The following is a 25,477-nucleotide window of genomic DNA, read 5'->3' as shown; positions in this document are numbered from 1 at the left end:
GTCTTTTATAAGCAAATATTCTTAAAAAGGCTTGAACTGAAACTTGCTGCAACAGGGACAACAAACATTCATCTGCTTGTAAAAATGTCTTTATTTAGATAATGGATTCCAAAAATGCAAATATCCATCTTTTCAGATGGAAGAGCTCACTCCTTTCCCTCCAAAAAGTAAGGGACTATTCCAACCTTATATAAACTAAGTTTAATTCTTTAATGCACTTAAATGTATGTATAAAAAGAATTTATGTAAAAGTTTGTTTTCATTAAACAGTAGTATTTTACTCAGCCTCTCTTTTCTCTTATCTTCAAGTTATTAAACCCCATCTCACTACCTGATATACTACTTTCCAATCTTGATGGTGGTTTGCACTATTGGCTTTGTCCTGTCACCTTGGTTTCAAAATGAAGAAACACAGCAGACCTCAGACTCTTTTATCATTTGAATGTAGAAAAAATAAATCTAACAAAAAGAAAAGGAGTCAGGTCAACCAGTATGACAAAACGGTTTTCCCTTTTGTCTATTAATTTACATGGTTAAGGACTGGAGCCACTGGTAAATAAACTTCACATTAGTTTTGTGGTTCAAAGTGGGATTATCCATCCTTTTTTAAACTAAATCCGGTGAAACAAAAGGAGGATTACTCAAGCTGCAAGCAGAGCTCACCACAAGCTGTTCCACAAGAACTACAAGAATCTACCATGCCAGTAGCTCTCAAACCTTTTTGGTGCCAGGCTATATTGTCTTAAGCTTTCTTAGGTAGGTCTAACCAAAAAATTCTCAGCCTCACACCAGACAAAGGAGGACCAAGTAGGGACTTCTCTTCACTTTCTATCAGGAGAGCCATATTCTCCGTTACCCTCTTCCAGTCTACAGAAATGGCTACACTCATTGAATCTGGCTTAAGGCAAGATCAATATGACCTATATAAATATAAAGAATGTGCTGGCCCAACAGGCCACAAGTTAAAATTGGCCGGAATTTTCCAGCCTCGTAATGGTGGGACCCGCCATGGGAGATTCAGTGGCCCAGTCAAAAGTCCATTGACTTTCAGCAGGACTGGACGATCCTGGCAACAGGCAGGGATGAAAAATCCCACACATTGTATTTTTTTTTTAAACACCACGAAACAGCAATAAATAAAAGCCTAGATATTTGAATAAAACAAAAAAAAATCCTACAAATTCACAGCAAGGCACTCAGTATTTGACAGCAATTAGGACAGCAATATTAACGTTTTAGCTGCTAGTTCTAATGGAGGGTCCCCAGTCAACTTTCAAGTGCAAGTTGGCTTACTGTGCAATAGCAATCTACTGTTTTAATCACTGTTGGTATTTGTAATTTAAAGTTATCCAGGAAAAAATAAATTAAGGCACAACTAGAAGTTTGATACAAGATACATAGAAAATATGACACAAAGCTCTTACCTTGACTTCTGGATACAGTGCATAGCAAGTCAACTCAAACCGAATCTGATCATTTCCCTGAAAAGGAAATAAATAAAGTTAAAGGTACTGGAGAGCTAGTCGCACTGTAAGATACAACATATGCTCTGCACTTCCAACCAGCTCCTTATGTCCTGCAAACTGATTCGATTCGATTCACTCCACATGATATCAAGCAATGGCTGAAATCACTTGATGCTGCAAAGGCTATAGATCCTGACAATATTCTGGCAAAGTACTGAAGACTTGCACTCCAGAACTAGCCAGGCCCCTAGCCAAGTTGTTCCAATACAGCTACAACACTGGAATCTACAAGGCAATGTGGAAAATTGCTCAGGTATGCCCTATCCACAGGACAAATCTAACCTGACCAACTATCGCACCCTCAGTCTGCCCTCAATCATCTGCAAAGTGATGGACAGTGCTATCAAGCAGTATTTGTTCAGCAATAACATGCTCACTGTCACTCAGCTTGGGTTCTGACAGGGCCACTCAGGTCCTGACCTCATTACAGCCTTAGTCCAAACATAGACAAAAGAGCTGAACTAAAGAGGTAAGGTGAGATTGACTGCCCTTGACATCAAGGCAGCATTTGACTGAGTGTAGTAAAAAGGAGCCCGAGCAAAACTGGAGTCAATGGGAATCAGAGAGAAATCTCTCCACTGGTTGGAGTCATACCTAGCACAAAGGAAGATGGTTGTGGTTGTTGGAGGTCAGTCATCTCAGTCCCAGGGCATCACTGCAGAAATTCCTCAGGGTAATGTCCTAGGCCCAACCACCTTCAGATGCTTCATCAACGGCCTCCCTTCCATCATAAGATTAGAAGTGGGGATGTTCGCTGATGATTGCACAATGTTCAGCACCATTTGCGACTCCTCAGACACTGAAGCAGTCTGTGTCAATATGCAGCAAGACTTGGACAGCATTCAGGTTTGTCCTGATAAGTGGCAAGTAACATTCATGCCACACAAATGCCAGGCAATGATTATCTCCAACAAAACAGAAACTAACTATCTCCCCTTGACATTCAACGGCATTACCATCTCTAAACCCCCCCACTATCAACATCCTCAGGGTTTGCCATTGACCAGAAACTGAACTGGACCAGCCATTTAAATACTGTGGCAGGTCAGTGGCCGGAATTCTGCAGAGAGCTACTCACCTCCTGATCATCCAAAGCACAAGGCACAAGTCAGGAGCGTGATGAAATACTCTCCACTTGCCTGGATGAGTGCAGCTCCAACAACACTCAAGAAACTTGTCACCACCCAGGACAAAGCAGCCCACTTGATTAGCATCCCATCTACCACAATAAACTTTCACTCCGTCCACCACTGATGCACAGTGGCAGCAGTGTGTACCATCTACAAGATGCACTGCAGCAACTCACCAAGGCTTCTTTGACAGCACCTTCCAAACCCACAATGTCTACCACCTCATAGGACAAGGGCAGCAGGTACATGGGAACACCACCACCTGCAAGTTCCCCTCCAGGCCTCACACTATTGTGACTTGGAACCATATCGCCATTCCTTCACTGTTGCTGAGTTAAAATCCTGGAATGCCCTTCCTAACAGCATTGTGGATGCAGCGATTGCCTGCAGAAATTCAAGAAGGGGCTCACCACCACCTTCTCAAGGGCAATAAGTACTGGCCTAGCCAGCAATGCCCACACTCTGTGAGAGAATTAAAAAAAAACTGGGGGTTACAATGCTTATTGGTAACTGGAAATTTTAGGCAAGAAATTATTGTTGGGGATTTTAGGAGAGGAATACTTTGTGGCTTGATGGGGCACTCCCTTTTTTACTGCTTTAATGCAGATGTTAACCCCCTTACGTTAAATAAGTTGCAGCCTCCACCACCAGGGCAGAGAGAGAAATATCTGACAGTTCATTCACCAATATCGCCAACAGTCAGTCCTGGGCATTTTTGTAACAACAGCACAATCAAAGTCACGGCACCCAATTTAACTCACACAACTAAGGAACTGGACTATTAAAAAACATAGATTCATAGAATGGTTACAGCACAGAAGGGTGGTCCCACTCCCCAAGTCTTTACCTGTAACGCTACAAATTGTCATTAGCTGCTTATCCAATTCCAGTTTGAAAGCCACAATTGAACCTGCATCCACTACACCCTCACGCAGTACCTTCCAAATCCTAACTACTGACTGCATTGAATTCTTTTCTCCATGTCACGTCTGGTTCTTTTGCCAATCATCTTAAATCAGTGTCCTTTGGTTCTCAACCCTTCTGGCAAAGCAAACATTTTCTCGCTATCTACTCTGGATAGACCTCACTTGATTTCGAACACCTCTTTCAAATCTCCTCTCAACCTTCTCTTCTCCAAGAAGAACAATCCCAGCTTCTGCAATCTATCCTCATGACTGAAGACCCTCATCCCTGGAACCATGTCATAAATCTTTTCTACATCCTTTCTAAAGCCTTCAGTTCCTTTCTAAAGCCCAAAATTGGACATAGTATTCCAGTTGAGGCTGCACTATTATTTTATAAAGGTTCATTATAAATTCCCTGCTTTTGTACTCTATGCCCCTATTTATCAAACCCAAGATCCCATATGACTTTTTAACTAATTTCTCAACCTGCCTTGCCACCTTCAACAATCTGTGCACATATACCTGCAGGTCTTTCTGTTCCTGCACACCTTTTAGAATTATACCCATGAGTTATTCAATCACAGAGGAAAGTAATCAAGTATCCTGAAATATTAATCACGATAACACCAAAAGTTTGATGCCTATTTTTGGGACTTGTAAAAGCCCTCCAATCTACCCCTTTTGAACTATAATGGAACACTTTTGCCTGCTTTCAAGCTTTATTTCAAACGACTAACATACTACTGTGTATATTTTATAAATGTTAGCACATTTACATATGAACATACAAAAGGAGCAAGAGTAGGCCATTCGGCACTTCGAGCCAGCTCCGCCATTCAATAAGATCATGGCTGATCTGATTTTAACCTCAACTTCACATTCCTGCCTACCCCTGATAACTTTTCACCCCCTTGCTTATCAAGAATCTATCTATCTCTGCCTTAAAGATATTCAAGGACTCTGCTTCAACTTCTTTTGAGGAAGAGAATTTCAAAGTCTTACAACCCTCAGAGATAAAATTTTTCTCATCACTGGCCTAAATGAGCAACCCTTTATTTTGAGACAGTGACCCTAATTTCTAGAGTCTCCCACAAGAGGAAACACCCTTTCCACATCCACCCTGTTAAGTCCTCTCAGGATCTTATATGTTTCAATCAAGTTGCCTCTTGCTTGTTTAAACTCCAGCAGATACAAGCCCAGCCTTTCCTCACAAGACAATCTGTCCATTCCAGGTATTAATCTAGTAAACATTCCCTGAACTGCTTCTAACACCTTTACATCTTTCCTTAAATAAGACCAATACAGTACAGTACTCCAAATGTGGTCTCACCAATGCCCTGTATAACTGAAGCATAACCTCCCCACTCTTGTATTCAATTCCCCATGCAATAAACAATAGCATTCTATTAGCTTTGCTAATTATTTGCTGCACCTGCACACTAACCTTTTGCGATTCATGCACCAGGACACCCAGATCCCTCTGAATCTCAGAGCTCTGCAGTCTCTCACCATCTCGATAATAAGCCTCTTTTTTATTCTCCTACCAAAATGACAACCTCGCATTTTCCCACATTATACTCTATTTGGCAGATCTTTGTCCACTCAACCAACCTATCTACATCCTTTTGTAGCCTCCTTATATCCTCTTCACACTTAATTTCCTATCTATCTTTGTGTCATCAGCAAATTTAGCAACCGTACTATCGGTCCCTTGATCCAAATCATTTATATAATTGTAAAGAGTTGAGGCTCCAGCACTGATCCCTGTGGCACACCACTCGTCACATCCTGTCAACTGGTACAAGAGCCATTTATGCCTACTCTTGGTTTCCTGTTAGCTAGCCAATCTTCTATCCATACCATCCATTTACATTGACAATGTACATTAAGTTAAAGGATATGCTGTTTTATATTCATAAGAGCATTATATTGTTACAATACACTATCCTATTGCTATAGCACAACTGTGTCTAATTCTTGTGTCTATTCCTTTAAGTGTAAAAAGTCTAACAGGCACATTCTCAGGTCATCTAGCTGTTGTTGGATATCAAGAAAATCAGCATGAGGTGACCAGTTTTCCTCTTTCTTTACAGAACAGGTGCTGCTTGTTTTTTTTTCCTTTATTCTTTCATGGGATGTGAGCATCACTGGCAAGGCCAGCATTTGCTGCCCATCCCTAAATGCCTTTGAACTGAGTGGCTCAGAGGGCAGTTAAGAGTCAACCACATTGCTGTGGGTCTGGAGTCACGTGTAGGCCAGACCAGGTAAGAACAGACGATTTCCTGCCCTAAAGGATATTAGTGAACCAGATGGGTTTTTACAACAATCGATTATAGTGGTCATGGTCATCATTACTGAGACTAGTTTTATAGTCCAGATTTATTAATTGAATATGAATTCCACCAGCTGCCGTGGCGAGATGTGAATCCATGTCCCCAGAGTATTAGCCTAGACCTCTGGATTACTAATCCAGTGATATTACCTCTAAGGTATCATTTCCCCAACGTGCTACATTCCGCTATGATTTGTTACTGCTCTGAACTTGCAATCACTCCCCTCATTTCCTTCCAGAATGTCCACTCATACATAAACAAGGCCTTTTCAAACTATGACCTTAGTGTAGATGACCATCTACAGGATACCTTGCATGGGCCAAAACAGGACTCACAGATAACAACTTCCTTATTACAGAAAGTCCCCAAAATGGCTATATTTTTCACCACATTCGCAACCAAACTGCTGTAAGGGTAGCAGTGTACTCATCTCCAAGTCACCTTGGCCTCCCCAGACCCCCCTGCCCCCGGCTCCTTCTTTAAACACCTTATCCATTTGGCTTATTTAAAATCCTTGTCACTTAATCACCCCCAACCCCAGCATGCCAATTTCTCCTCATAATGTCCTCCCTTTTCTTCCCTCAGCCCATGCTCCAAGTGACTCCTCATCCTCATTCAACATTAATTTTAATTAAATTTGCCTCCGCTCTCCTGCATTCTCCATCTCACTCTTTAAAATTAACTCACCCACCCATATCCACAACCAGTCCATCACTCACTGCCCCTCTGCACCTACTCGCTCAATTTTCAAAAAGGCCATTTCTACTTCTCACCCTGCTCTCCTAAAATCCCAGTACACTGACCAACCAACCACCTATAGAAAAAAGAAACCCTCCCTCAGGTTGTTTATAATTACATTTTTAAATTCCAAAATTCCTCACCTTTAGCCCCAACTCGTCATGACACTTCTTCTGCTGCCAATTTGCTTCACTCTCTTTCACCTCTATCTTTGATTCTCTTGCCCCACAGCAAAACTATCACTGTTTCCCATTGTTATCATCTCTCCAGTACAGTCTCCAAATTCTTTTCCCCAATTTTGTGGATACAAACTTGAGTGCAGCTAGTGCATAACTAGCTTAGCTAGCTACCTGAATCAGCTTTGCAATATCAAACACTACCATGCTTCAGTCTCATCTGCTTAAACTAGCCACTACTTCAGGATCATCCTATATGGTACAGATACCCAAGGCTTCTTGTTTCGACAACAAATTTCCTCCTCAAACCCAATTTCCCTGCCTCCTCCTGCTTCAACTTTAACACATTCAAGGAACTTGTGAATTAGTTAGTTTACAAACTTGAGAGCATCTTTACAGGTGTTTTCTGTGTCCTTCTCTTGCCTTGTTGCTCTTGCTTGAACCCTCTCCAATTACCCATTCAACAGTTCTGAACCCCCTCTGCAGTTTCTTCTATCTAGTTCAAGCGTATCTGATCAGGTGAGCACTCTGCCTCCCACTTTTTGGATGAGCGCCTCGTTGTCCTCATGGAGGGGGCGGCTGCCAGGAGGGCACCCTTGTCCCCAGAGATGGGAGGAGGAGGCCAACGCACCTCACCAAGAGGGCATGGGAGGAAGTGGCAGCCTGGGTGAGCAGCCATGATGTGGTGCGGAGCACTTGGGTCCAGTGCTGGAAGCGCTTCAATGACCTGCTGTGCTTAGGAAGGCTGAGTACCTTGTTAGCATGGACCAGTTGCAGAGGTGTTGAGGCCTGACCATCCCCCCATGGACCACAGGGGTGCTAGAGTCTGAGTGCCAACTGTCAATGATGCCAGAACTGGCCAAGGGGATGAGCTCTGGCTGCCTGGATTAAGTACCTTGCACTTGATTGAGTCTTGAAATGAGGCTTGGAAATGCTAAGAATGAAGCTCCGAACAGAAATGAAGCTGCCAAGTACCAATAAGCAACCAACTGCAAACTATCTTCAAAACTGCTCACCACTCACTCAGGCAATGCTGTTGACACTTTTAATCCCACCCTTGAATGAGGCTTGTGAAAATGTCGGCTGGCCACCTGCCCGTTTTGCCCGTGTGACGAGCAGAAAATTGCACTGGCATGGTAAAATCACAGTCAATTGGGCTGTTAAGGGCCTTAAATGGACTGTTAACTAATGGCGGGTGCCGGTCCGGCACCCATGCCTCCCCGCCAAGCAAAATATTGTGCAAGTGCGCGATAACGTCGGGATGCTCACCCGACATCATCCTGTGCTATTTTATGGGGGAAAGAAGGCTGTTTGGTTGACTGTCAAGGATCATCATTGGGTAATGAGTCTTTTTGATTTCCAATTGGCATAGGAAGGCAGTACATCACAAGGATGGATGTGTTGATCAACTAATGGCTGAAGTATGAGGACAAATCATGTGATGAAACATCCAGGAATACATTCAATCACAGTTGGCAACCTTAAATTAGACTGTGGAATACTTGTATGCAAAATGCTTAGAAATTGAAATGATTGACTCCACTATTTTAACAGAGGTGGTCACCTATTTATTTTTAAACAATTAAGTTCTCCATGGGCATAGTGAGGGAGGGAAATTTCAGAACCAAGCCTCAAAACCCATGCACAAGTGTCCAGTGTAATTTCAGGGCCTAGGTATTTGGCAGATGGAAGAAATAAGCAATGCAAACTCTGGCCTCACCTGCTGAACAGCACATGATAATTAGGTAGCATCATCTGCTCAATAGTTTATTTGTAACATGTTCATTAATGCTGAATGGTTAATAATATTGGCACCATCAGACTTGCCTCATTGTACTTTCTTGTTTTTAATCTGTAGCCAACTTGTTCAGCATTGTATATGCTTTTAGTAGAATCACAACAGCAGCTTACAGAGGCAATTTGTTTTTTTCTTCCCCTGTAAATCCCAAAACAGGCCCATCTGCTCCCCACAATGCATCAACACTACAGATGGAGAAACACCTTAGATCAAAACCATTCAGAGCAGCCTCAGGACAACCTACTCTGATCTCATTACTAGAAAATGCTTTAGAGAGGACAGACGTACCTGCTAGTATTGAAAGTTTCAATCAAATAAATTGAATACAATTACTATGGGGAAAAACTCCTGCTAAAATGACAATTTGGGAATATACATCGAACAGGTACATTTCATTGTGCCTTTTTGGCAAGAAAGCATTCAACAGTCAGACTTCATCAGAGTAGAAGGAGGAAAAGTCTACTTCTCCACTATGTGCAAAATGCAAGTACTAAAGAGAAAGTGAAGAAAAACTAGAATAGCAGGCAATATTTGCCTTTATCCCTTGATTAGACATGATAGCTGAACTGCACAGAGAAGCAATATCCGAGAGTGCATTAATAGCAGTATTTATCTACAGTATTTGCCCTGAAACCTAATTAAAACACTTCTGATCAGATGCTAGCACATTAATTTATTTTATATCTATTAACTATAACATTCCACAACTTGTGTTGATTTATTTGAATGGTTTCAAATATGGGGCACTGATTCTGTTTCTATATGGCTTAATCTGATACTAGCAGTGCCAGCTTTTGACACGTAAATCTCACACAGCCAGGATTCACTAGGAGTCACTGAAAGGCCAGCAAGTTTATCATCACATTGCTCTGAGTGACCCATGCTTTGGGAACTGTCACATCTTGCTCAATTTAGAAGCATCAAGTGTCTTGTGCCAATCTATACTGAATACCAGAAGATGCATGACACCTATATAAGCAAGAGCATGTCATAACACGCAAGTATAGTATGATAGTGGCAACACAGAGCTTTAACCCCTCAATTTAGGAATGAAACCGGACAGAACTCCCTTCCTAATAGCACTGTGGGTGTACCTACATCACGTGGACTGCAGCGGGTTAAGAAGGCAGCTCACCACCACCTTTTCAAGGGCAACTAGGAATGAATAATAAATGCTGGCTTGGCCAGCAAAACCAACATCACATGAGTTAATTTTTTAAAAATCTCTTGGGTTCTTGACCCCATCTGTGTTACAGGGGAGGCACCTGGTAGAGAGCAAAAGATGGGACAGGCCAGGAGGATAGGAGGAAGAAAAGGCCAACATCGCTTTCCTCAATTAACACAACCAAATTCAAATCATCTGGTCATTTATAACTCATGCAATATTGCAACATACAAATTGGCTGCTGAGTTAGTCTGCATTACAATGGGTCTGTTTTTAATCCCAGGTGTATCAAGTAGGTGTTTGGTTGTGGTGGGGGGTGCAGAGTTAGTAACTCAAGCTAGTTCTTTCTCTGATACAACAAGCATTTTAACTGGTCAGTTCATATGCATGCTGCCAGCTAGCTGCCTCCCTGCAATGAACAAGATGCAGCAATTTGGCCAGGGGGTAGAAGTGGAAATTTGGGTACCAGCTGGCACCAAGGAAAGGTTAAATGCCAAAAAGGTTAAGTCACAGGGAGGGGTTGGAGCCTTGGCAGCAGAGGCTGCACTTTCCTCATGGACCCCGGAGGAGCACACTTTAATTAGCATTCAGTCCACTTCTCGTTGCCACGTTTGTGGCAAAAGTACAGAACTTCTCTGACTCAGGCCAGAGTTAAAAAATCAGTCAGGGCCCCAATGTTATTAATGGGCCCCAACATTCATACTTAAAGAACTGTCCTACCAGTTTCTTGATTTTGTTGGTCACTCAGAAGAAGGTTAAAATCAGGATTAGCACAAAACAGGAGGGGATTGTAGAGTCATCCAGTGCATTTTAACTGCCTACTCCCCCAAGGTTTACGCCTTATGGGTAGCATTTAATTCTCACCAGTGACTTTGCCTGAGAAAATAATCCATTGGCTGCTGAAAATGTTGTGGTGATCTAAGGTTGCGATAAAATGCTGCTCAGTTAGACTTGCATTGCAGAATACACTTGACACATAGTGCCACCAAGTGGAGAGACAGCTAAAAGTTTCTCCTCAATAGAACACTAATTCCATGCCTACTCAGCAGTAAAGCTGTACTGCATATTCTACAACAGAAACACAAGTTGAGTATGTTTTAAAATGGAACTATCCACCATGCATCTACCAGCAATGTGAAAAATTGCCCAGGTACGTTTGTCCACAAAAATCAGGACAAATCCAACCCGGCCAATTACTACCCCATCAGTCTACTCTCTAACCATCTCAGTAGCCAAAATCCGGCCCCAAGAATCAAACACTTGTGTCAGAAACAATTGGACTATATAATTGCAGAACATGAACCTTGATGTACCCTCCCATGCAAAAGTTAAGATCCACTGACAAAAAAACGCAATACTACCCACTGAGACCTGCCTCTGTCCTTTTGCATACACAAAGTCAGAGAGTTGTTACAAAAAAAAGCATTATCCAGTATACACACAAAATTGGATCTTTCATCCTCTTCTCACTGTCAATTGGATTTGGTCTGCTGATTGCATATATTAAAAAAAATTCATGGAATGTGGGCATCCCGATGCTGGGCCAACATTTATTGTCCATCCCTAATTACCCTTCAGAAGATGACGGTGTGCTTACTTCTTGAACTGCTGCAGTTCATGTGTTGTAGGAACACCCATCAATGCTGTTAGGAAGGGGGGGTTCCAGGATTTTTACCCAGCAACAGTGAAGGAATGGTAATATAGTTCCAAGTCAGGATGGTGTGTGTCTTAGCGAGGAACTTACAGATGGTGACTTTCCCATACATTTGCCGCCCTTGTCCTTCTAGGTGGTAGAGGTGGTAGTGATTACCTTTGACATTAAGGCAGTATTTGACCAGATGTGGCATCAAAGAGCCCTAGCAAAACTGAAGTCAATGCAAATAAGGGGGAAAAAAGGTAATCACAGGTTTGGAAGGTGCTGTCGAAGGAGCCTAGGTTGCAGCAGTGCATCTTGTAGATGGTCCACACTGCTGCCACTAGGCATCATATTGGAGGAAGTCAATGTTGAAGGTGGTGGATGGGGTGCCAATCAAGCAGGCTGCTTTGTCCTGGAAGGTGTCAAGCATCTTGAGTGTTGTTGGAACTGCACTCATCCAGGCAAGGGGAGAGTATTCCATCACATTCCTGACCTGTGCCTTATGTATGGTGGACAGGCTCTGGGGAGTCAGGAGGTGAAGTATTCTCTGCAGATTTCCCAGCCTCTGACCTGCTCTTGTAGCCACAGTATTTATATGGTTGGTCCAGTTCAGTTTCTGGTCAATGGTAACCCGCAGGATGTTGAGAGTGGAGGATTTAGATTTAGAAATGCCATTGAATGTCATAGGGGGATGGTTAGGTTCTCTTTTGCTGAAGATGGTCATTGGCCGGCAGTTAAGTGGCAGGTAACATTCACACCGCTCATCAGCCCAAGCCTGACTATTGTTCAGGTCTTGCTGCATTTTGACATGGACTGGTTCAGTACCTGAGGAGCTGCGAGTAATGTTGAACATTGACCATCAGCAGTGAACATCCCTACTTCTGATCTTATGGAGGGACCTCATCGATGAAGCAACTAAAAACGGTTGGGCCTAGGACACTACCCTAAGGAACTTCAGCTGCGATGTCCAGGGACTGAGATGTTTGGCCTCCAACAACCACAACCATCTTCCTTTGAGCTAGGTATGACTCCAACCAGTGGAGAGTTTCCCCCTTATTTGCATTGACTTCAGTTTTGCTAGGGCTCTTTGATGCCACATCTGGTCAAATACTGCCTTAATGTCAAAGGTAATCACTCTCATCTCACCTAGAATCACAGAATGTTTATGGCTCAGAAAGAGGCCACTTGGCCCATCATGTCAGCGCCTCTTGAGTTCAGCTCTTTTGTCTATGTTTGGCCCAAGAATGTAATAAGTTCAAGAGCTAAGTGGCCCTGGCGGGACCCAAATTGAGCTTCAGTGAGCATGTTATTGCCGAGTAAGTGCCACTTTGATAGCACTGTCAACAACCTCTTCCATCATTTTGATCAAGAGTAGATTGATGGGACAGTAAATGGTCGAGTTAGATTTGTCCTGCTTTTTGTGGACAGGACATACCTGGGCAATTTTCCATGTTGCCGGGTAGATGTCAGTATTGTAGCTACTGAAACAGTTTGGCAAGTGGTGTGGCTAGTTCTGGCGTATGTCTTCAGTACTATAGCCAGAATGTTGTCAGAGCCCATAGCCTTTGCAGTAACCAGTGCCTTCAGCCGCTTCTTAATATCAAGTGGAGTGAATCGAATTGGCTGAAGACTGGTATTTGTGATGCTGGAGACCTCAGGAGGAGGCAGAGATAGGTCATACAACCAGCACTTCTGGCTGAAGATGGTTGCAATGCTTCAGCTTTGTCTTTTCCACTATTGTGCTGTGTTCTCCCATCATTGAGGATGGGGATAGTTGTGAAGCCTCTTCCTTCTCCTGTTATTGGTTTAATTGTCCGCCACCATTCACAACTGGATGTGGAGCACTGCAGAGCTTAGATCTGATCCATTAGTTGTGGGATTGCTTAGCTCTGTTTGTCACAAGCTGCTTCCGCTGTTTGGCATGCAAATTGTATTGTGTTGTAGCTTCAAACACAGTACGGCCAGTGACGTTAGCTAGCACTCACTTTAAGCAATTCTCTGTGAAGGGGGATCAGATTGAGGGCAAATATATATTCGAAAACAAAGCAAAGAAATAGCCTTTTCTTAAAAACAGAGCGATTGTAACTAAGTTATTAAGCTTTTATCAGTAAGAGGGAGGAAAATGTTTTTTTTTGGGGGGGGTGGAGTTTTTTCTTTTTTTTTATTTTGCTTGTTTCATGATGAAAGACAGCACACGCTTTATCAGAGGGACTGAGAAGTTGTTGGGGGTATGGTTTTCTTGATGACATTGGGAGACCTCCAGGCCATTCCAAGGTTTGAGTGGCACAAACTATTGGAAAATGTGCATTATTTGACTATAAGAGTGACAAAGACAGACACTCAGGAAGCCTATAAATTTAGTGAAAGTAGCGCTGTTTGTCTCCAAGAGACATTTCATTTTGAAGACATGCGGTACACCCTCTTATTGCGAGCTCTGGAGCCCCTGTTGGAACTTGCTCGTGAGTACTATGGCCTTGATTCTATTCAGGATTTATTTTATTCTCGCAAAGACTTTGCGAAGCTAGCACGTCAGGAATACCTACATAGGAACTTTCAGGAGGAGGTAGAATTTCTGGGTATGGTGTTCCCAAATGGCCTATTGCATGGGACATATGAATTCTGATTTAAATATCTTCATGAAAGCAGTTTATAGAGATAGAAAAACTAAATACAAGTATTTTGAGCCATCTGATGCTAATGCAGGTTGAAGTAGAGAGGGATGCATTACTTCTGCTGGGGAAAGAGAAGAATAACACCTTTTAAAGCGAGTTGCCATCAACCTACCTTTCCTGTGGCTCCATGGGACACAAATTGAGCTTTTTCCTGTTTTGCGATCTTGACCTGACCTCTAGCAATACAAGGTCTAGCCAGTGATGTTCCAAGGAAGTATCTGTCCTCATAAACAGCATTTGACTGCACCCACGGCCAGATAAACTCTTCTACAAACTCCTTTCGCAAATCTTCAATAAAAACCTGCAACCAAAGCATAAAAGACACATTTTTGTTCTGAAAGGTTTTTTAAAAAGCGTAAAAGAGAAGGCAGGCAGACAACTTGCTTCCCAATTTCTGTTAATATCCCTCGAGTTAGACATGAATAAGAAACTCAAAGCAATTCCCTCTCCCTGGAACAATTGGCTGTTGCCAGGTATTAAAGCCCAGTTCCTGTGTCGACAGGATTTCTGATCAACAATGAGGGTGGTCCACGTTGGTCTAATGAATCATGGGAGGAATCCTTCTCTCTGGACCCAAAAAGGCTGCCGCATCACAGCTGTGGCCATTAGTGATCTCTTAGAAGAGTTGCCCCTCCAAGATCATAACAAGGCAGCAGTATCTTTTTAAAAATTAAGCATAAACTTACCTGGCCTTTGCCCTCTCTCTCCCCTATGCTCAGGTCAGCAGCTCCCACCTCAGCCAGTGAAGCTATCAATCACTGAGTATTGCAGGGCTTCCCATTGGCCTTTCAGTATCGGGAGCTCACCCACTGTCCCTGACTAGATGGTTAACCTGCGCCCTACCATTAACTGGTCTGGCCCTTATAAAGTGTATGAAACAGACCAGGCAGTGTCAGGACCTGGAACTGAACTGGTGGCCAGGTTCCTGACTCAGAATTGAAAATCTAGCCCTTGAATTGACAGTGATGGAGCATTTTTTTGCTTGTTAGAATAGATTTTCTTCCTTTAGGCATTCTTGGCTCACACGGGAAAGTATCATAATTATAAATCTGACTGCTAAGAATGGAAACAAGTTTCCCAAAATGATGGCCTCCTTCCAAGGAAGCATCAACTGCCACACAGCATAAATTACAATAGAACAAAAGATTGATAAGTGGAGCATTTGGAATTACAGTTTTGGTCCTTTACCCAAGAAAAAAAGTTCACTAGATTTAACCCTGGGATAAGAGGGCTGTTATATGAGGATTGACTGAGTAGAATGGGCCTATAGTCTTTGATTTTTGAAGGATGACAGGTGATTGCATTGAAAAATAGAGCATTCTGAGAGGGTTTGACAGGGTAAATGTTGAGAGGCTGTTTCCCCTGGCTAGAGAGTCTAGAATTAAGGGTTATAGTCTCAGGAGAAGGGGGTCAGCCATTTGGGACTAAGATGAGGAGAAATTTCTTAACTCAGGGTTGTGAATCTTTGGAATTCTGTACCCCAGAGGGCTTTGGGTATATTCAAGAATGAGATTGTTAAAATTTTGGACACAAAGTGACTGAAAGAATTTGGGGATAGGGCAGTAAAGTGAGATTGATGTAGAAGATCAGGAATGATACTGAATTCCTGAACAGGTTCAAAGAGTTGTATAGCCTTCCCCTACCCTAATTCCTAAGTTCTTATTGTGGAAACAAACCCCCCTATTCTACCACTCCACCGTGCAACATACTTGAACTACCAATTTACTGCTGCCAAAGTAATTCGATTGAACTATTTTGGATTGCTTAAGTAAGGTTATGGTAGTATACTGGTTATATTACTAGAGTAGTAATCTTGAGGCCTGGAATAATGATCCAGGCACATGAGTTTAAATCCCACCATGGCAGCTGGGAAATTTAAATTCAGTTAATAAAACAAATCTTGACTAAAATGCTAGTATCAGTAATGATGACCATGAAACTATCGGATTGTTGTAAAATGCCATCCTTCAGGGAAGGAAATCTGCCATCCTTATACATTCAGTTCTTTGTGAGATGCAGGTCCACAGCAATGTGAATGGTTCCTAAGTACCCTCCAAAATGGCCAAGGAAGTTGTATTCAAGAAGGTGACTTACCACCACCTTCTCAGGGGCATTTAGGACTGGGCAATAAATCTTGGCTTTGCCAGCAACACTGCCTCCAATTAATGCATTAAAAGAAATCAACGTAGAGTTACTTTACCTTTTTGGCTCCAAGAGTTAAAGCCTTCTCTCGAGCAGCTTCAAAATCTTCATCCTGTCCTACGTTAGCCTATTTGTGACAAGAAAGAGAACAAATCACTATATTTACTCAGATTTTTAATCTAGACACTCTAGAGATCAGATAGTTAATGAAAGCTGTTTCTGGTAGTGGGACATATAAAGAGACCACTCAAATCATAAGATTTGAACCTTTGGCCTATTCAAACTCATCCTTTAGGAATATCAATCCTACCATCTTTCATTCCTGCTTTTAACAGTTTATTATAAGTCCAATAGCTTGGCCATAACTATCCCAACCTGCAGCCTGCCTCTTTCCTGCTTTCAGCTTTAAACTTGAAATTAACACTCCTGAGCCTTTTTATTCTACACCCACCTCCCAAAATGCAAAAGTTATAAAATACATGTGCAACTAAACACAAATGTACCAAATATAGTAAAGAAAACAAGGGGCTAGATTTATTTGGGCCAACTGGGGTCTCACCACTGAAGAAAAGAACTCCCAGTTCCATGGGGGAGCCTCAATGGTACTTAAGGGCCACCAGAGGTCCTTCCCTGGGCTTCAGTCCCCAACAGCGACTGGCAGCTCTTCATTGCTCATCAGCACCACTGGGGGAAGCAGTGGTCGCTGCCAGCAATGCACCCATCAGAGGCCCAGGATCAGCAAGGGACCCAGGCCACAGGTGAATGAAGGCAAGATGCGGGTCACGGAACGGAGGCAGGGATTTGGAGGCTAAGGCAGGGGGGTGATTTTCAGCAACCCCGCCCCTTCCCGAAGCAGGGTCCCTAAAGGACCCTGTTGGAATGCTGCTGGCCAACCCAACAGGGTTTGTTGGGCAATCTTTGGGAGGCGTGGGAAAGCCGTGCGCTTCCCATTTAAATCCTGAGCCATCACCTAATTGTGGTGGGCTCAGGGATAATGGGTGTTAATTGGCTCATTAATGAATCTAACTGACATCCTGCTACCGGCAGCCAGGAATCCCATGTCAGCTGCTTCTTCCCTTTGACTTAATTGGGGGAGGTTTTGCTGCTGCCAGGGTAACTCTTTCGAGTACAAACACGTTTCCATCTGTTTCCAGATGAAGTTACATTGTTTCATAGTTTGCCATTGTGAGATTTGAACTCTTGATCTTGGGGTTACAAGCCCAGTACCATAACCACTTGGCTATTTAGGCCAAGCCTGCCAGGGTACTGATGCGGGGCCTCTCCTGCAATTAAGTGGCCGGCCATCATGACTAGCTGCATTAAATCCAGTCCAATATTTGAATCTGGTATCACACCAGGAGATACAAGATGCTTTAAGTTTGAAAATAATGTTCATTTGCCATTGAAGAGGAATACAGCAGTTTCATGTTTCACTAGAACACTGTTTGAAACACTGGAGATTCTGGATAGTAGCTTAGAACACGGGTCATTGAAAGGACTACTTTGAAGGAACTCATCCTTGGCCCGCAACAAGGCCGCCAGGATTTAATTGGTCACTTCACCACATGACATTGGCAGCCCCCACCTCCCACTCGCTGGTGAAATACTACCAGAGGTGGATAGGCAAAGGACATGGTGCCCCTCTCATAGCACCCAATTTTATGCTCCCCCCTCACCATGGCACCCCACTCCAGGGTGGACAGGCAAATTTCCAGCCATTGTCATTGTCACCTGTGGCAAAACAACTTAGCTCACAAGTGACTGTAATGTCATTGATTTTGGACTGGTAACCACTTACACGGAAGTGCAACTGTGCAATAATTGCCACCTCCAGAGCTGCAAAGGTCAGAGATGGGGGCAGTTTTGGAATCAGAGGCCCAGAAAATCTGGAATGCTATTGCGACAGTGACATCAGGATTATGGCTGTTGCTGTTCCAAAGTTTGTGGGTCCAGCAGGAGGGTCTTCCAGGGGCAGGCACAGAGGGGTGTCTAGGTCAACCCTCTGCTAAAGCTGTTGGAATCACCAATGACAGGCAGCTGACTGGGGTTGGGAACAGAATTAGAGAGCAGCTTTAAAAATAACCTTTACCCCACCCTGATTTTTGGGCATTCAGGCAACATCCTTTCCTCCTACTCCACATAGGGTCTGTTTCCACCCATTAAGAAAGCAGAATGCCTCATCTCACTTGACTTTCCAGCCTCAAACTCCCTTTGAGAATGCAGAGGCAGGCACTCCCAGCACATTCTCGGGCCTGCTCCTTTGGCATCAGTGACTTTGTTTGGGATTGGCAGGTGGAAAAGAGTGCACGTGTTTGAGAGAGACGAAACAGAGAAACTTCAGAAGTAATTAATTGGCTGGTGAATTAATTAAAGTAATTTTAGAGAATTTCACTTCCCCCTCTAAATTGTCTCCCCTCTCCTGGTTTCATTCATCCACAAGCTGTCTGCAGTTAAGAGAATAAATTAGCAAATAGGCAAAGCGCTACCCCCAATCCCCATAAAGCGCCATCTGCACCAATGAAATAATTAAATTTAGCACTTTATGGGCTCGCAAATGTTTTCTCCTCTGCAAGAATGCTGCAAACATATATTTGCAATTCCTGTATCCAGCACTTTTCTTTTAAAAAAAGCCTGAAATTTATTTAAATGAAGAACATGAGCCTGTTTCGAATGTTGAATTAACATCTTCTAAGACTGATAGAAAGCCTGTGTTCAGCCAATGGATTTTTGAACCTGCTGAAGGTAATTGTACACTAGGCGGCACTGTGGTTTCAAGAAGCTTTCGGAAAACTTGCTCATATTGTATTGGCTTCAAAGAGCACACAGAGGAAACTAGTTGGCAGAATCATCCTAAGCAACACCTTTATGATTATAATCAATCAGATCGTTCCACTAACAGATGTAACTATCTCTGCCTGAAAAATGCTTTGTGTTGATGTTTCAGTGACTGCCACATGCGTTTTAAAACATAATTGTAAATAGACAGAAGGTCTAAAGTACAAAACTCACACAACGTCAATTCCCACAAAAACTTAGGGATATATCCTGTGTACTTTGTTAGCTTGTAAGCTATTCATTGGTTTCTTCTGACAAATCTTATACATTTTATCTTGCACCAGAATCTTGCCATCACCTGTATCTTTTTCCAAGAATCAACAAAGAAGCAGAAAAATTGATATATTGGTAGGAGAGATATCATAAAACTTACTAAAAGTAGCTATTTACAGTTTTTTGTCCCCCAGGGATGATACCTTGCCCACTCAACTTTAATAAGTGAAAGGAACAAAAGTGCAGCAACAAAGTCAGTCATGAGAACTTACTGCCTTTTTAAAAAATATTGTCAGAGGACCTTTGTAACCACTTGAACAGGCAGACTGGGTATCAGTTTAATGTTTCATCTGAAAGATGGCATTTCCAACATTGCAGCATTCGCTCAGTATTACAAAAAATAACTACTAATTCTGAAGGACTGGGATTGAAATAGGGTGCAGTCAAATTGGACACCAAGCCACACCTTCAACCTATCATTCTGGGTTAATTTAAACCCCCCTTCCCTCAGCATAAACCTGGTGGGGGGAGCCAGTTAAAGTGGAGCAGGGGGCTTACCTGTTGGATTCCTACTGCCATCTGGTCAACTGCAATTTTAAATTACAGATGGCAAAAATCTCAGTCCTTCTTTAAATATGTAGATCAGCACCAATTGCATCATTGAAGCTAACAGTGCAACCGGTAGTAATTTTCCAAACAAACCAAAGCTATCAAGAAATAGACCCGGGGTCAGAGAGATAGACAATTGATTTTTTAGATATTATTTGGGCATAGGTGGAACTGAAGTGTCCCTCTGCTGTTCAGACGGAAACATTGGACTTTCACTACTCTGGGCTTCCACTCACTCGAATACAACCCTAGTTAGGCCCTCTCCTGAAGACTTGCACTAGTGCCAGGAACCTTGCCTTCTGGTCACCAGCAGTGACTTCCTGTCAACCAATTTTAATGATCAGGCAGCTGCAAACTCAGGACATTAACCAACAATGGCCTGGCTGTTAAAATATCTTGTATCTCCCCACTGCCACACTTGGTCAAGCCAGCTACTCACTAGGCTGCATTCCCACTCATGAATTTAAATCACTCCTGCTAAGCTTGACTTAAGATGGTATCAGGGGGCCTCTATTCCTCAAGTGCATGAAAAGTGAAGAAGAATCAAAAACAGAGAAGGGTGCATTAAACCAGGAGTATTCCTGGAGTAAGACTTTTATCAAGAATATAACTTCTAAATTTTCTCTCAAAGAAATGATCAAACAAGGATTTCAACAGAATTATTCTTCAGGCCAGGGGAACTTATTTTACAACTGTATTAAAAATACTGATTGAGGCTATTAATAGCAAAAAGTACAGACGCTGATGGCTTGCGTGAATAAGAAGGGCATCTCTATACATACATGGTAATGTGTTATACTTAGCCAATATTAATTCAAAAGAATCACATTTTATCTCCTTGAAATGCTTGTATATTAAGGTTATAGATATGCAAAAAAAGCTAGTGGATAGAATGCTAGGGAGTAGACTAACCAATCCTTGGTCGACCAAAGGATGAAAAGGGAAACAGGAAGCCACAGATCACAGGGCCTAAATCTTTAATTATTATAAATATCCATTTGTATCATATTCTGCATACTGTACAGCTATTTCCAACTGGAGTGGCTCTGACAGCATGATTTCACTGTCAAGCTGCCTTAATCCCCACTAAGTACACCCGAATCTAAGCATGTTCTTTTAAATTTAGTAGTTTTAAGTTTTTTGCTTTCCTACCTTCATAAAAAAAAATCTGGTTCACTAATGTCCCTTAGAGAAGAAAATAAGCCGTCTTTACCCAGTCTGGCCTACGTGTGACTCCAGACCCACAGTAATGTGGCTGACTCTTAAATGCCCTCTGAAATGGCCTAGCAAGCCACTCAGTTCTCAAGGGCAATTAGGGATGGGCAATAAATGCTGGCCTAGCCAGCGATGCCCCCGTCCCATGAATGAATATAAAAATGCAAATAAACACATTGGGGACCCCATATAACATTTATTAAATGAGAAGGCCTTCCGCAACCCAAATTCTTTATAAGAAAAATTTGTGGGATAAACAAATTTAAGGATGATTTTTGAAACTACAATGTTTTACGATATCAAATAATGTTAGAATCTTTCCACAGCTCTATGATGAACTCTTTGCTTAACAAGATTTGTATCAAGTAGGGAAAAGTTCAAAAGGCTGTAGGAGTCTGCAAGACACATTAAGAACTTCATACATAAGCAATTAAAAAAGAGCAGTCAAGGCCAACAACTTTTGAGGCCAAAACTGAACCAAAGTTTGGTCAAGAAAAAGCAATGGGGGCAGGGGAGAGACAATGTTCAGTCTTCAGTAGGTATAGATATAAGGGCAAATCCTTCCACAGCAGATAATATTGCAGAAAGGGTATCAGCCAAATCTAACTATTTTCCAGTTCTAATTCTAGTTCTCTGTGGAAGCATCAGCTTGAACAGGAATTTCATTCACGAGCTCTCCACAAGATTTTTCTGGAAATGTTTAATAGGGTTTCTTATCTAAGGCATCAACAGATTCCAAAGTAGAAAAATTGCTTACTAGAAACACAAAGGTTAGAACATTCATATAAGTGGAGAAGTGAACAAAATGAGAATAGCTATTGCCCATTGGTTTGTGGGTCAGGCTGTTATGCTATAACAGTGCTGATGTTGGTACTAGTGCAAAACTCCAGAGATTTATAAAAAACTAGTGTAGTAATCTTCCTCCCTGGCTGGATGATGGGTTTTTAACCCATACAGGATAACTATAAGGAAGGAAAAGATCCTTTAAAATATTTAACTTTAAATGCAGGCTGTAAAATTGCATTGTGCAATTACAACATTAAGGTAGAGTTTTGGGATCCATTTCACCAAAACACTATACAGGTCCCATCACATCAAGTTCAGGCATTCATAATACGTTGGTCCATTTATCTGCCAATTGCTTAACTTATAAAAAAATCTTTTTTGCAAATTATTAATTAATACCCCATCTTTACTGGCAGTGAGTTAGGAGGAGGAGGTGGGTAAAATGCCAGAGAGGCACATAAGCACAGCTCCCTGATGAAGACCCAGTGCTAGGAATGGCAGTGGCTTGAATGCACACCAACTGGAGATGGGCAGCCAATTTAGACAATTAGAGGCCACTTTCCTGGGAAGCTGACAGTTTCCCAGTGGTGGAACGGACCTTGCTGTATAGGGAGGTCTTCAGCTGCAAGTCAGAGGCCTCTGCACAGATTCTTGGGAGGCCATTGGAGCCAAAGGCTCCATGGCCCAAAAAGGGGATCACCAGCAGGCCCCAATTCTGCCACTGTAGGAACACCGCCCCCCCAACCCTCCCCCCCCCCCCCCCCCCCCCCCCCCCCCCCCCCCCCCGCCCCACATCCCCCTGGCCAATCGCAGGGGCGTGGCTACTTGGCCCTGGAAAAATAAAACAAATCTCTGCTCAAAATAAAGGCACCCTCTCGTTTCCCTTTCTGCCTCAACAGCAGCCACCTCTCCCAGTGGCGCTGCCGAGGCTGTAGGGCTCCCAGCCTTTTGTTTGGGCCAGCAGTGTGAATGCCCCACCCACCTTTCTTAATTGACCACTTCCCACCTGCCATTTATTGACTGCACGGCCCCAACAATATTGCTTTCTCACTTCCCCTCCACCGCCCAGCTACACCAAAACGTAAGGCATTTGATGTGATGAGATCACGAGCCGCTGATCTTGTATTTGCCTGGTATCAACAGTTAGATCTACAAATTGATTATTCTTATGGCTCATGGTGTTACTTTAGTTCTTTGTATTTCTACCTTACAAGCTAATGCACACAGAATTTGCTGGAGCAGTACATTTCACAGCATGTCCGGTTAGCTTGTCTTTTTCTGATTAGTTAGGCATTTTCTTGCAGCCTTCAACTCAAAAATGTTTTGCCTGTAAGTTGCTGGAAGTGGGAGCTGATAACGGTACAGCTAGAGCAACTGCTTTACATTCCAGCATAGGACTTCACTGTTGCTGGTAAAATCTCACCCCATGTAACTACTAGATTGTCCTAAAAACCCACTTGGTTCACTAATGTCCTTTAAAAAAAATTGCCATCCTTACCTGGTCGGGCCTAGATGTGGCTCCAGGCATGCTTCAATGTGTTTGATTCTTAACTGTCCTCTGAAATGACCAGCAAGCCATTCAGTTGACAAGGTGGCTCACCAGCACCTCCTCAAGGGCAATTAGGGTTGTGAAATAAACACTGGCCTTGCCAGCAATACCAATGAGCCATGAATTAATAAAAAAAATCAGTTTGGTCCAGAAAGTGAACAATTAAAAGTGTGTAGTCTCATTCCTTCAGCTAATGATTTGCTCAAAATTTATGAATGTAAATTTTTTCCTTGTCTTTTTAGATGCCTTGTTGCCCTAGTTGTACCATTATCAGCTCCCACTTCCAGCAACTTGCAGGGCAAAACATTTTTGAGCTGAAGGCAAATGCCTAACCAACCAGAAAAATACTAACAAACCAGACATGCTGTGAATTCCACTGCTCCAGCATTTTTTAAATATTCATTTATGGGATGCGGCTTTCACTGGCTAGGCCAATGTTCATTGCCCATCCCTAATTGCCCTTGAGGAGGTGGTGGGGAGCTGCCTTCTTGAACCGCTGCAGTCCCTGTAGTGTAGGCACAGCCACAGTGCTGTTAGGGAAGGAGTTCCAGCATTTTGACCCAATATTTTTGACCCCAATTCTGTGTGCATTAGCTTGAGGTAGAAATGCAAAGAACTAAAGTGACACCGTGAGTGACAAAAATAATCAATTAGTAGATTTAAGTATTGATTTGGTGTTTTTTGATGACCAATACCAGGCAAATACAAGATCAGCAGCTCATGATCTCATCACATTGAATGCCTTACATTCTGGGCGTTTAAAATAAGACCTGTGGCTCTCGTGATCACACCACAACAAAGGCATTACACTTCGGGGTTTTAAAATCTAGATATACCACTTTCAGGATGAAGGACCACTTCCATAAGTGAACATTGTATCTACTACAAGTAGGTCAATAATTCATGTTCCTTGCGTTCAGCTGCAACCATCTCCCTCACACTGTCGATGTAAAAATATTTTGCAATTGCCTCAACACAGTATAACTTATTTTTCATTCAACAGCAGAGAGTTCACTATTTTAGAATGCTGATCTTGGATGCAAATTACAGCCCACATTAATGAAAATAATTAACTCAAATAAATTCTTACCAGATAAGCAATAACTTCATATCCTTGTTCCTTTAGCCAAACCAGAATGCAAGAGGTGTCCAATCCACCGCTGTAGGCTAGAACAACTGTACCTTTAGATTGAGACATTTTATCTTTAAAAAGAAGAAAAAACACGAGGCCATTAGATGTTGTTACAATTGGCAAAGGAAATTACATAAAATAGATTCTAAAAATATTCTGCTTGTTTAACCTTTTACAAAGTTACTAAAGGAGAAATTTTGGTAAAAGATACTTATATTCCATTTAAAGATGCAAATGAACAATTTGAAATACTCGGAATTTTTTTGTTCACAGAAAATATTAAAAATATAAATGAAAGAAACTAGCTTTGAGAATTTAGTTAACCAGATGGAATTATGTAGTCAAATCAAAGACACTTTAACCTCTGAAAATGTATGTTTAATCAGTTTGCTCACTCAACCCTGTCCTCCTAGATAGACAGTTAACCATATAAATCATCAGACACGTTTTTAAAATATGGGATAGAATAACCAAGATGATCTAATATTCCTATATATTGCTGGAAAAAGAGACACGCCTAAGCTTTTCGTCTTGCACTCATCTGGACACTTGCAAGAATACCAACAAAAGGGGGAAAACAACAATTTATACTGTATGGTGTTGAGAGTGTTCATTGGTTGGTAAGTGGTGTTGCCATGGAGAATGCATCACTGATGGTGACTGACAGTTAATTGCGAACCATTGTTTGAAATTTAGCTTAGGCACATCTCTTTGTTAAGCAATACTCAAGTTCTGTACTATCAAATGACTATTCTATTATAATTGATTGTTGTTCTGCTGCTGTGAGTGAGAAGGCTGCCTGTACAGGACAATAATGAGGATTCAATAATAAAGCTGTATTTGTGAGTAAAGCATTCATGCCAATCAATTCACAAATTATCAAAATAAATAGCTTGGTTAATTCCCTTGGGATTTAC

The 25,477-nt window shown here is 42.2% G+C and overlaps 1 protein-coding gene across 1 annotated transcript in view; it reads right to left on the bottom strand.

The window, feature by feature from the left end:
- The window catches only part of ass1 (argininosuccinate synthase 1), a 176,963-nt gene that overhangs the window by 137,510 nt on the left and 13,976 nt on the right, over positions 1-25,477 (bottom strand). The window contains exons 2-5 of the mRNA XM_041193714.1: positions 24,519-24,631; positions 16,280-16,348; positions 14,192-14,380; positions 1,425-1,481 (exon numbers count right to left, since the gene is read on the bottom strand). Coding sequence (XP_041049648.1) covers positions 1,425-1,481; positions 14,192-14,380; positions 16,280-16,348; positions 24,519-24,626 — 423 coding nt within the window. The 5' untranslated portion in view covers positions 24,627-24,631. The remainder of the gene's footprint in view (positions 1-1,424; positions 1,482-14,191; positions 14,381-16,279; positions 16,349-24,518; positions 24,632-25,477) is intronic.

Source organism: Carcharodon carcharias, chromosome 8, assembly GCF_017639515.1.
Source record: "Carcharodon carcharias isolate sCarCar2 chromosome 8, sCarCar2.pri, whole genome shotgun sequence".
In the NCBI taxonomy this organism is placed as follows: Eukaryota; Metazoa; Chordata; class Chondrichthyes; order Lamniformes; family Lamnidae; genus Carcharodon; species Carcharodon carcharias.
This window is presented reverse-complemented; position numbering and strand designations above follow the sequence as displayed.